The sequence below is a fragment of the Electrophorus electricus genome, chromosome 22 (genome assembly GCF_041902795.1).
Source record: "Electrophorus electricus isolate QZ-2024a chromosome 22, ASM4190279v1, whole genome shotgun sequence".
Classification (NCBI taxonomy): domain Eukaryota; kingdom Metazoa; phylum Chordata; class Actinopteri; order Gymnotiformes; family Gymnotidae; genus Electrophorus; species Electrophorus electricus.
Window position 1 is genome coordinate 17,130,001 of NC_137518.1, and position 13,469 is coordinate 17,143,469.

The 13,469-nt window shown below is 41.0% G+C and overlaps 1 protein-coding gene across 7 annotated transcripts in view; it reads right to left on the reverse strand.

Moving 5' to 3' along the window:
• The window catches only part of cacna2d3 (calcium channel, voltage dependent, alpha2/delta subunit 3), a 41,069-nt gene that overhangs the window by 22,927 nt on the left and 4,673 nt on the right, over positions 1 to 13,469 (reverse strand). For all 7 annotated transcript variants that reach the window (XR_014119431.1, XR_014119430.1, XR_014119429.1 and 4 more), the window contains exons 3-12: positions 12,709 to 12,825; positions 11,203 to 11,262; positions 8,877 to 9,039; positions 7,706 to 7,837; positions 7,003 to 7,063; positions 5,796 to 5,946; positions 5,335 to 5,409; positions 4,648 to 4,737; positions 2,490 to 2,603; positions 1,097 to 1,175 (exon numbers count right to left, since the gene is read on the reverse strand). Coding sequence is in view for 2 of the 7 variants with exons in the window: in XM_035520589.2 (XP_035376482.2) it covers positions 1,097 to 1,175; positions 2,490 to 2,603; positions 4,648 to 4,737; positions 5,335 to 5,409; positions 5,796 to 5,946; positions 7,003 to 7,063; positions 7,706 to 7,837; positions 8,877 to 9,039; positions 11,203 to 11,262; positions 12,709 to 12,825 (1,042 nt within the window). In the remaining 5 variants the exon portion in view is untranslated. The remainder of the gene's footprint in view (positions 1 to 1,096; positions 1,176 to 2,489; positions 2,604 to 4,647; positions 4,738 to 5,334; positions 5,410 to 5,795; positions 5,947 to 7,002; positions 7,064 to 7,705; positions 7,838 to 8,876; positions 9,040 to 11,202; positions 11,263 to 12,708; positions 12,826 to 13,469) is intronic.

Consider the following 13,469-nt stretch of genomic DNA (forward strand, 5'->3'; position numbering starts at 1 on the left):
TAAAAATATACACTATTGATTGAAATGGACAGTACCTAATGTAGTATATGAGAGAGAAATATATTAGGCAGCATATTATGCATATGCGAGTCAGTTCTCTGGGGGGGGGGATTTGGGGGGAGGCAGCGATTATATAAGGGTGGCCATGTCCCTTACGATCCCCCCTTTATGGTGTTCCTGTGTGTGTATGTGACTTTGCGTGTGAGTGTGTGTGGGTGACACTATGTATGTGAGTGTGCGTGTGAGCGTGCCTGTAATAGTGTTAGAGTGGTTACTTTATGTGCTTCTTTGTGCACAAGGATCCAAGTGCCAAGTGGGGCAGTCTTAGTGACTGTGTGTGTGTGTGTGTGTGTGTGTGTGTGTGTGCGTGTGTGTGTGTGTGTATGTGTGTGTGTGTGTGTGTGTGTGTGTGTGTGCATGTGTGTATGTGTGTGTGTGTGTGTGTGTGTGTGTGTGTGTGTGTATGTGTGTGTGTGTATTTATCTCCATGTCCAGCCATCCATGAAGAAGGCACATGGGAGTGATCAGCACACAGCAGTCAGGGGACCACAGCTGACAGGAAGAGTGATTTAGACTCATTTGACCTTTGAGCTCTGCATGTCAGTTCCGTAGGCTGAGCCTTGCACTGCCTCCTTTTTGCCAATTCAGCATTCTATACACCTATAACCTGCCATTGGCTCCTACCCACAGCGCATCTGACTCTGCCCACAGTGCCAATTGCTCTGCCCCACAGTAGGGAGGCACTGTAAATCACAAAAGCCAGCCTTAAGCATTTACTGTGCACCCAAACACAGGTAAAATAAATACGCATTTGAGCCTATGAACAGCACAAAATAAAATTTTCATTTTATGCTTATATATTAAGAGAGATTTTGTAACATTAAAAAAAAGAAAGAACAAAAAGTACTGGTTTATGTGCAGGTATAAATCATATATCATCTTTTGAACCAGAGTAATAAGGATAAACCGGTATGAAAAAGGCATATGAGGTGTTTTTCATAAATCAGTATGAATGAAAGGAATGTGTGATGTTTCTGGACAGTGACTCTTTGCATTATCCCCAATAAGAGTTAACAGTGTGCGTTCTTTAGCAAACCTTTATTAGCACACGCCATCCACTTTAGGTTATCTGCAAAGGCTGATTCACGTCCAATCAGGTAAGGGAATATGCGTACCTACCAGTAGAGAAAATGCAAGATTGTTATTCAGGTCAGGGCTCTACTGACTTTTATTACTGCCTTTACTCGCAGTGATTTTGTCAGAATCCTCCATTACAGTCCATTGTAACTCTTATCTTTTATGTCCATTTTCCTTTCCTCAACTACAGTTCTCCCTCTCTCTCTTCATCCCCCCATCTCTCTCTCCCTCCTTCTCACTCTATCGCTCCTTCCATCTCCTGCCTCTATTTCCCAGTACATTGCCTCTCTCTGTCCAGTATAAATAGGATCTCATTTCAGCTCGTTCTAAGCAGTTATGGCGCAGCATGAGTGCAACATTTGCAAGGACACACACACACACACACACACACACACACACACAGAGAGAAATGCACACCTTCTTCACGACCTTAAAAATGTATTTCACCCCCCACCCCCCCCCAGATGATAGGGTCGTGGGAACACTGAAAGATGTGGACACATCTTATGGGATGCTAAGAGACACATCTGGAATGTCAAGAGAGCAATCAGCTCTACATAACACAGCCCCACGCATACATGAGGGTATCTGCTAATCCATATAAAACCCACCCTTGCAAGCACTTTACACAAAATATATTGATATGTACTTTCATGAGTAGTAGGTAATCTAATACCTAAGTACAAAGATTACACTGAAATAGTAGTACATATCACTTCAAATGCTATCAGTAAACAAATAATATAATAATCTAAAATGCCTTAGTAGAACAATTACTCTCAAATGATTGTATGCATCACTTCAAATGCTATTAGCTAACACGGGCAAAAAAGCGATGCTTTAAGGAAACTTGCCCTAGTATTACAGACATTATCTATTAAGTTAGGTCAGGTGAAGTGAGTCAAAACCACTGGAAACTGTAGAACACCCAGGACACCTCTGCAGGAGGCTGGAAACAGCCAGGCTGCTGACCTGATATGAGGGGTGATTCTGGTGTGCAGCTATGTTCTTGCATTCAATTTTTTACACACTCTCCCCTGTATGGAGAACAGTAAGGATCATTAGAAAGAAAGTAAGAAGCTCAGTTAATTAATTAAGAAGCTCATTTAATGAATTGAGATGATCTAGTTCCATTAAGAAAGCCTCTTGTATGGTCAGCATCACACAACCCCTGCACAACATACACACTACAATTTCTCACTCTGTCAAAAACAGAAATTAAACAGCCCTGCAGAGATGAATTGATGTTGCACGGTAAATCAAAAGGTTTACATTTTTGGCATACCAGATTGCCATGGAAGCTATTTTGCAATGGACAGAGTCCGGCCCGTGGTGGTGCTCAGGGAACTTACCTTACGCTCAGGCCAGTTGAACTTAGCGAAAACATCATCGTACATTTCAGTGGCTCCGTCTGTCACCAGCATAATGGCTCGGCTGCATACACTCCCACGCCCTGCCTGGTTAAACTACACACACACACACACACACACACACACACACATACACATACACATGCACACACACACAAACACACATACACACACATCTATGCAAGCACATGCATAGTCTTCTTTTAAATTCATTAAACACGTAATGAGAAAATAAGGATCCTAGATACAAATATTTTGATTACATAAATTACAATTCATTACAAAACTCATTACAAAAATATATATTACAAAATGCATATGCGTACATTTTGAGATCTTAGATTTTTTTTTTGCAGGGCCATACCACAATATATTAAATGCAGTTTATAGAAACAAAGCATTAAAATTGTGTATACATCTGTGCTACTGTATTTACTGTATTTAAATGCTGAAATGCAGCCCTTCCTCTATACTATTAGACTATGACGCAGACACTGAGCCTTTTCTTTTAGTGCTGCTGTTCTGTGCGAGTTTACAAGGACTGAGACGGATGGTGGTGGTAGAACTAAACTAGTCTCCTGCCTCTCTTTCACTCTGCTTTTGAGCAAGCAGCACGAATTATAATCCAGCCCTCGGGCCCAAGCTTCCCCAAGATGATGCTTTTGATAATCTGTGCTTGCGTGCAGACAGAAGAGGAGCAGTCATTAATTTGATGGATTAAGATCCATAGCAGTAATTAACCAGCTTACTGACCTGTGACAAAGGAGAACTCAGAGGCAAAGCGAACTGAGCAATGATATTATCACCCAGTTAAAAAGCCTCTCTGATACACACACACACACACACACACAAACCCTGCATGCACATACACGTACATATATACATGTGTACATATGCACATCTGCAAGCAAGAACACAAAACTCACAGAACAGATAATAGCATATACAAGAGTGCTGTAAATGCACATGTCTGAGGTCACTTTATATTGGGCACTGCACTGCAGGATGTTATCACATGTGTACTGCTCAGACAAAAGCAGTAGAGTTGGCCAGTGTTTTGGTACTGTAAATGATATGTAATTCCTCAGGGTCTGGTGTCATTTTCCAGCTTGCACTTTATCCCACTGAACCTAAGTCCATGAATTCTCAACTTTGAAGGACTTCATCATGCTTTGTAATGGAGGACCTTCTACTGCCTGCTCATGTTCTAAGAGCAGAAATGTAGAAATGTTGGAGCTCATTTAATCCCTGTATTCAGTTCCAGGTCTGCAGCTCAGCAATGTGTCACATTAAATCTGTGAAAATGTTTAGGTAATGGCTATTAAAGTTTTCTCTCTCTGAACTTCTCAAGTACTAAGCTCATCACACACACACACACACACAAACATACACACACAACATCTAGTACAACTGGCCTCGTTGATTACCATATTTATTACCTCACCTTTAATGAAGGTGGAAAATACAGATACCGTCTCATCCTCTGTCTCTTTCACTCCTTCTTTACCTCTCCTCCTGCACTACTCTCTCCTCTTCCCATCCATCTTTTACCCCCTTGGTCCCTCTTTTCTCCCTTTCCTCTCATCCTCCCAACCCAACCTCTGCACGCTCTGAGAAAGAGAAAGAAAGCAAATAGACTGTGTCTGACCACTATCTGTGATTCTCTCCAGTCTGCCTGTTAATCAGTGCTGTTAATTACTGCTATTAATCACAGATTCGGATAGAGGTGTCGCAGAAATGAGAACGGATGCAGTGAAGCGTAGCAGCAGGCACTCACACCCCCACACACCCCCACACTCAAACCCCCACACACCCCCACACTCACACGCACACTCTTACCAACACGAATGCACAAATACCCACACATTCAGAAACACATGCACACGCTTCTCTAGGATGCCATACAAAGTACTGGAGAACATCTAATCTGGGATCAGCTTTCTTTCAAAATTTTCCAATTCCGAGTGAAATCAAGGGAGCTTGCACTAGACTGCACGCTTCACCCATACGCCGATATAAAGTCTCCGCATTACAGGTGTTGCAGACACCAAGTGCAGGCAAACCGCAGGAGAAATCCAGCCCCGAACCGCACGAGGATAACCGGTTCAGTTATGCCAGATAAACAGGAGTGAATGGTCACCTCATTGAGGATGGTAAAAGCCTCAGTCAGAGCTTCACCCAGCAGTCCAATGCCCTTGGCAAACAGCTTGTCCAGATGCTCCCGGAAATGCTGCAGCAGAGGGGGGGGGGGGGGGGGGGGGCGAGGAGGTGGGGGGGGTGGATGAATCTCACGTCTGCTTTCTGCTACTCTCCGTGCTCACTGTCCAGAACTGGAATATACTCACTGTCCAGAACTAAAAATATATTGCAAAATACATAGCTGTACATTTTTAGATGGATAACATTTTAACATCCAACTTGAAGGGTATCATCTAAAGCATTTAAAAAAAATTTGCAGAGCAATACCAGTATATATTAAATGTAGTTAGTAGAAACAAAGCAAAAACAGAGCTACTGTATTTACTGTATTTAAACACTGAAATGCAGCCCTTCCTCTACACTATTGGATTATGACTGGGAAACGGAGCCTTTTCTTTTGGTGCTGAACTTCTGCGTTGATTTGGCTTATTGGGATGAAGAGAAAAGACATGAGAAAGAAGTGACAGAGAACCTGAGAGACAAAGGATAAGAAGAGACTGAGATGGAAAGAAAGAAGGGTGAGAGAGAGATCAGACAGAGGAGATAATGAATGAGGGGACAGAGAGCGAAAAAGAGGTGGAAATAAGAGAGAGAGGGATGGAGGGTGCAGAGAGAAAGAGAGACTCACATCTTTATTGGTTCTGTCTGCCTGCACCAGTGTACCATTCAGACACGGTTCCACATAATGGACCTCCTGGTTGTACTGTGAAAAAAGGCAGAGAGCAGTTCCACTCTACTGTATGAAAGAAGTAAATCCACCTCTTCAGCCTGACAACTTTACTTTGTGATACCGGGGCTAATTTTCTAAAACACTAAAAGGTTTTTACCTCCCACAGTGTATCAGGTTAGACTATGTGTTTCCTGATTACTGAACTTTAATGTTGCAAATATACCAAGAAAAAAATAAAACCCGCACATCGCATTAAATACTGGGTTTGCAGGAACAAAACAATGCAACAAAGTGTGTATTAGCAGTGAAGCAGCCAGTGATATCTATTTCCCTAATCTCACATTAGCCACACTGGGCATCTACAGTTCCACCCTTAAATAGAGGCTTGAGCAGAGCAGGAAGCTCCACCCAGGACCCACAGCGATTATGTTGAAGAAGTCGTCGTCGCCCAGGGTGTCCAGGATGGAAGAGACGGTCTGCCTGGCGATGGTTAGCCGCAGACCTTTCATGCTGCCGCTGACGTCCACCAGGATCACCACGTCTTTCGGAGAGGTGGCGGCCTGGATGTACCTGCTCAGGTGAAAGGTAGGGGGCGCTGTGAACCAAAGTCGTTCAACCAAAGCACACCCAAATTCTCTGTTGAGAAAAAATGCACCGATTTCTTCATTTGTGCTGTTAATAATAAATAGGTATAGTCACTGATGTCATGTAAATGAACTCAAGTGAAGAAGGTTATGTTTTTAGCTCATTGCAGTTTTCTTTTTTTGCAGTCCAGAAAGCTGTGCATTTGTTGAAGAGCAATAGTCACTTATCATGATTGACTCCTCCACTGTTACATTCAAGCATGGCTGGTAAATAACACAGGCTATAGTACAGGCTCAGTGAATACCTGCTGTCCTCCTCCATCATCTCCAACATCTGCATTCAGAAGCACACAGTGTGCAAGTGAGCAGAGACTGACCTCCACAGAATATGTGTACTCACCGTTGGCATGCCTTACCTCTGCATTAGAAAAATGGCTATTGGGAGCATACTCTGTACACTACTGAACTGACGCTCCACAATGATTTCTGGACTGGCTGCGATAATTCCAGAGACTCATGAAAATGTTTTTTTAATGACATGAGCTATGTTGGCATTCATTTACTTGTCCTTTCTTGCTACCGTGCACATAAAAAGGAAATAAATAAATGCACAAAACCTGCTTTTGAACTGAACTCATTGGAGCAAGGAAATTACATCAACCTGGGTCCTTTTCTGCCAAAGCATCGAAGCAAACATTGCAGAGAGAGCGGGTCAAAATGAGACACGTGCAACCATATATATCACAAGTGTTACTGTACAAGTCACGTGTGACCATATAAGAGGAACGCAGTCACACCAGCCAACTGCCCTGCTCAGTATTGCCAGTTGCATTCCCTGGTTTCTGAAACTGGTAGCATGGTAACCCAACAATGGAAGAAGCCTGGGGAAAATAACATTAGCCCTTCTAAAATGTATAGGTTGGGTCATTATGGTTTCTGTTGGTAAACTCAAGAGCGACCCTCGGGAGAGCTCAGCAGAGCGCTCTGTCAGCAGTTCCTCACCGTCCAAGTAAAACAGAGCATTGAAAATGTGGGCTCTTACCATTTCCTGTTGCGGCAGTCAAAAGAGATGACGCCATGTTCATCAGGATGCCATTTCACACCTGGTCACAGAAAACGTCATCATGCAGAGCAAATGCATTTTTCTGTATCTAGATTTTTTTTGTCTCAAATATTTAAGTTATTTTAAATCTAATTATTAGATTTACATTATTACATAAATCTATTTATCTAATAATTATACTTATTCAAACATTTCTTATTTAATGTTACTGTATTCACAGTGCGAAAAAGCAATTCTCACTAGTTCCTGCTAATCTGAAAAAATATTTAGAGGATAATATTTAAATGAAAATATTTAATTTTATTTTTGCAATCTAAGGCTTGCACTGTATTTAGATATGAGGTTAAATGTCAGAGCACAATATCAATGTTTGCCTACCGTGCGCCACTGTTAAATAAGGTATGTCTCCTATTAGGTGTACAAAGCACATATGTGATAATATAACTTTCCTGATATCCAAATCATGATATAAATCATGATTAGAACATTCATATACCAGTGATTGCATTTATCAGTCCATGACTTTGATACATTTAAAGACTGATTCTCTCTGTTGGTCTGTAAAATTAAAACATTAGCAAAATCATTTATTTTTTCATTGTAAATGAGGTTAGTATCATGATCTTTATACATGCCTGCACACACACACACACTCTCTCACACACACACACACACAGCTCACCTGGATATTGCCTGAAGAAACCTTTAGCACTTCCAAAATACTGCCAAATAAGCGAGGGATCCTTTTCAAAATTGTCCACAAATATTTTATTTAAAGCTTCTGACCAGTAAACCCCATTCACTATATCAGGATCTAAGAGGGAGAGAGAGAGAGAGAGAGAGAGAGAGAGAGAGAGAGAGAGTGTGTGTGTGTGTGTGTGTGTGAGAGAGAGAGAGAGAGAGAGAGAGAGAGAGAGAGAGAGAGAGAGAAAGAGAGATGTCTATTAAGAACATCATCTGCCATTAGTAATAAACTCTAAGACTTGTGACCTTTCACCTTAATTTCGGTGCACAAAGACCATAAGCTCTAAATCATGTCTTGTCCATTATTGTTCTTTTAATGGAGTCCAGTCTTAATGTTACTGCATTCACTGCCGCGTAAGTTCACAAAGCATGACAATAACAGGCCGTTGCAGGCACACAGAAATGAACAGACCTCAGTCACAGAGAAGTGACCACTGCTGACTCTCAAACACATACACACACACACCCATGGTGGGCTGTGCGCTATCGGTAACTGCAGTTTTGTCTCTAGGGGATTATTGACCCATGGAGGGGAGCTGACATTGAGCTAATCATCTCCAGTTCAGATCACTGAAGTAGGAGTGGCCTAAGGTGTCTGTTTTAAGCCACTGCTCCATCTCACACACACACACACACACACACACACACACACACACACACACACACACTCACACACACACTCACACACACTCTCTCTCTCTCTATGTCTGGGTCTGTCCCTCCCTCTGCACACTACTCTTTCTGTCTGCACCAACTTATATCTCTCTCTACATCTCCCTCTAACATTGCCTTTCTCTCTCTCTCTCTCTCTCTCTCTTTCTCTCTCTCCCCCACTCTCTCTCTCTCTCCTTTCTACCTATATTTATTCAAATATCACTGCATGCTTAGTGCAGTGTTCAATGTTATAAACGTAACTAGTAGGTTGTCATCATAAAGACGAGTTATTTTTAATATAGTCTCAAATACGTGAACTAGTTATAGCAGGAGGGACAGCTGAGAGGTGTGACTCCAGCTGAAAGGTGCCTTTCCAAGAGGTTTGCATCCAGGAGAGGGGTGCGTGTCCAGGCTAAACGTTCGAACATCCTGCCATTCTCACCTTTATTGCTCACCTTTATTGTACATGTTGGTGGGCACCTGGACTACGCTGAGGCTGAGGTTTACAGACAGGTTGCTGAAGTGGTCGTTGGGCTCCAGGACAAACTCCCCCCCCAGCTCCACACTGTGGCCATTCACGTCCACTTCATTGATCAGAACTGCGTTGAAGTACTCGTACTGTGCGGGGATAAGCACACATGCATGTGCACAGACCCAGACAGACATGCAATGAGTAAATGTAACATCCAAAATGCAAGAAATATACAGATGACATCACAAAGAAATAATATGCACATAGTGTTTTGCAGAGTTATTATAAACAACTGAACAATTTGTGCTGGAAAAGCATTTGTTCAAAAGGCCAGGGAGCCAAAAACATCACATTAACACACATGTAAAGAATGTGTTTCTGAGTGGCCTACAAGAACCAAAATACAAAATACCCAAGACTCTACTTAATTTCACTTAATTCTGCTTGCTGGCTTGAGACACACTGAAAAAGAAATAAATCATTTGGAATTGTTCACATGGATTCAGTGAACGTGGGTTCCATGTGAAATGTTTGCTTGTACAGTTCCTTATACATTTCAACAACTCAAATTCAAACATTTTTAAAATTAAACTGAAACATGCCATCCCATTCTTGTTGTATTAGTATTGTTAGCCAAGCCATACTATTGGACCAAAATCCTGAGACAGAAGCTCTGAATCAGAGTGGTCCAGTTCTGTTCGTTTCAGATCCATATCAGTCCTTGTCCTGCAAAGGATGTGTGACTTTCAGTAGACCAAGGAAGCACTTTGTGGCATTAGACTTGATCTGATTTCTGGTTTAGACTTTTATTTAACACTGTTACAAATTCAGCAAAATTTGGCAACATCCAAAGAGCTGCGAACTCCCAGTGTATCTAATGTTACGATTTCACACCATAATTACAGAAGCGAAGAGAAGAGAAGCTTGCTGCCTGCTGCCATATTTCGGAAGTCCAGCAATGACAGCTCATCCCACGGCTGGTCGGTCATGTGCCATAGTAGGGGAGTAAAGAGGGGAGTAGAGAGGGCACTGAGGGGGAGGGGCAGAGGAATGTCCGCACTCAGTGCTTCTGTCTGCATTATGCTGCTGCTGCCACTGGTATTGCCAGTGAGGGTGATCAGGAGAAAGCACATATGGCCTGTATGTGACTAACACACTGCTGGACTCATTAGCTCCTCCTCTACCACCGCCTCCCCAAACACACAGCCGGCATTAAGGCACGCACCCACAACCAAGGAACAGATCCAGCATCTTTCTCACTCTTGAATGCAGTCTCACTTACTTACTTACTTACACACACACAGACAAACACACACACACACACGGTGCAATCATATCTTATCTGCTTCTACACACTGAAATGTCTTCTACAAATTTAATATTCTCTCTCATGGTTAAATGACCAACACGGCTCAATCAGTTTGCAATGCATGTCCCACCTGCTTCCTGCTTCAGCAGTTACACCAGTCATGATTCAGTAGTGCAGCTATATACTGGCCTCTGCTATACAATGCAGACTCATATGCTAAGTGACAGACTAAACTGGCTTTGTTAAAGAATCTTGAAAGTTTCTTCATAAAGAAATACCAGCATCAGGTTTGATTAGTGGAAACCAATAAATGTCTAAGTGTAAGAATAGTAAAATATTACACTGCTCATGTACAGGCTTCATAAGCATTTACTAACATGGTAATTTTGTCTGAAAGTCACTGAGCCTATATAAACACATAACCATATACAAACACAGAAAGTACTGAAATATCAGAGTCCAAACGACCTTCAACCATATCATTTCTATTCACTAAAAGTGGAGTGTTCATGACACGATCGGAATTTATTCGTGGAGAAAGAATGTGTTAATGAATTCATTATTTGAAGGCAACCGCCAATACTTTAAATGTATTTTGCTCTAGTGAATTTTCCATTTATCCCTGGAATGGCGCAGCTCAGCTAGGCCACAAGACCCCATTAATCTTCGTCTCTGCAGTGGGGGCAGGAGGCAGAAAGCTGCACCAGACCTAAAACTTCAATATATTTTAAACATATCGAGAAAGAAGCTGGCGGCTGAATGTTTAATTTGCATATAGCAAGGTCAAGTGGATATCGCATTATGTCGACATGTCAGGTAGGCTTCACATTTTACATAAGCATGGAAAACATGATCAATTTGGTGTTTCTGACAATGCATCGCAGATCCAAGGAAAACATTCCAGAGAAATCGATAACAGTGAGCTTAGACTTGAGCCGTGAGTGAAGCGCTCCTCACGGTTCCGAAGCTGATCTTCTCAAATAATAAAAAAAGTTCTTACCTGAAGATCGGGGTTCTCCTCGTGCTGAAGATGTGCCTCTTCTGCTGCCTCGACTATCCGCTAAAGGGACAATATGACCAAACACATCAAAGGACTGGCCTGTTATTTAGCACAAAGAGATGTGCACACACTATATAAAATCAAGCAAAGATGCCATCTTTGCTGCAAAGGTTTTGAATAACAGGCACGTGTTTACAATGTTGAGAAATTAATTATTAGATTTCTTTGTGTTCTGATAATTAGAAATATATGCGGCAAGTCCCTGTTAAAAGAGGAAACAACTGTTAAATAGATTATGGGTGTAATTAGGGTCTTGACTCCATTATTAAGTCACTAAATGCCACTAGTATTTTGTGTGTCTGTGGTGTGTGTGTGTGTGTGTGTGTGTGTGTGTGTGTGTGTGTGTGTGTGTGTGTGTGTGTGTGTGTGTGTGTGTGTGTGTGTGTTTGAAGGTATGAGAGAGAAAGCGGGGAGGGGGGGTCGAATAGAGCGAGAACTGCTTAGCTTGTACGTAGAAATGCCGCTGAGTTCGCCGAGCGCCTGAGGAAAAGAAATTAATACGTCGCAATAGGGCACGTCGACGAAAGTGGTGCAGCGTAAACAAAATCAAGCCACTACACTGTATGGACAATTTAACAGTCAGTACAACCCCCTAGAAATGTTTTCTAGTTGCGTACACGTGTAGGTCAAACACCTATACAAATGATTTTTAAAGATTTGTGCTTTAACTAAATTATATAAATCACACACACACACACACATATATATATATATATATATATATATATATATATATATATATATATATATATATATATATATATATATATATATATATATACATACTGATACTCTAAATAAAAAGGAGTAGTTTTTCGCAGCGTGCATTTGCAGCGTACAAACCTGGCAGAAATATAGGTCCATCTTAGAATAAAAACGACCTTTTGATTATTATAATGCACATTTCAGTTTAGAAAATACAATCCCTGTTGGCTTCCAGTCCGTAAAACACTATAGATATATTTTAGCGATTTTCCCCTTCTAAACAAATGAAAATGCTAGACAATCTAAAAACTAGACTACAGTGACAACCTGCTCGCAGAAGATAACGCTATCTCCGCCACGCACTGCTGGGGTGAGACAATTAATAGGTTGCACGCGTGGCCCCGTCTCCAGTGGAAGGAAACACCGCACGGGTGGTGGCAGAGAAAAGGCATAGCCCAGTCAGAGGAGGGGACAGGACATTTTAATCGTGTCATATTTCTTCATACGTCGGTAATTCACTGTTAACTAATTTCAAAATTGCAGCTTTATCCACAACAAGCATACTGAATTTACATGAGCATTTCAAGTCATAAATATAAAGAATAAGTAATGGGAAGTTGGTACACAATCATAATAATAATAACAGGCTTACAATACCTTTTTAAAATGAAATATCTAATCAGCTCATGAAACGTCCTCTTTGAATTTAACACCGACAACTGAACTAAAGGTGTGACTCACCCGCGCGGCCTCTGCTTTCTTCTGGAACATTTCTGCCATGTTCTCAGCCACATTTTTCACAAGTCTGGCGCCGTCAATCTCCTCGAGGCGGACCGATTTTTCATATTCCTTATATTTCTGAAAGAAGACAAACAAGAGAACCATTTCTCGCAGTCAACTCACACTTGTTCATAACAAAATATATACCATTTTTATTCAGGCTTATATGCAGCGAACGTCGGCATTTTTGGAGAATGTAAATGTCAGGAACGCGCAACCCTCATTCCTTTAAAAAATATCTTCATTAACATACTAGGTTGCATTAAAATACTAAAATATTAAATACATTAAAATATCTTCATTAACATACTAGGCTGCATTAAAATACTAAAATATTAAAAACATTAAAATATCTTTATTAACATACTAGGTTGCATTAAAGGCGTCCTGTCATTCCGCCCTACATGGTCTTCATCAGATGGAGGAAAAGAGGATCAAGTGTCTTGGAATTAAAGCATCAAATAAAAATCTAGATTTAAACATCTAAAATCTAGAAAAGAGCTTTTTCTAGGGAAAAGGGTGAAGAAAGATGACTACTGTACTGAACGGTGAAAACGAATCTTTATTCGCTTTGTTAATTTTGTTAGGCGATTGTTAGCTTCTCTGCACTACTAAATAATAATAATAATAATAATAATAATAATAATAATAATAATAATAATAATAATAATAATAATAATAATAATGAGCCATATAAATTACTAGTTATGCTTACTATATAT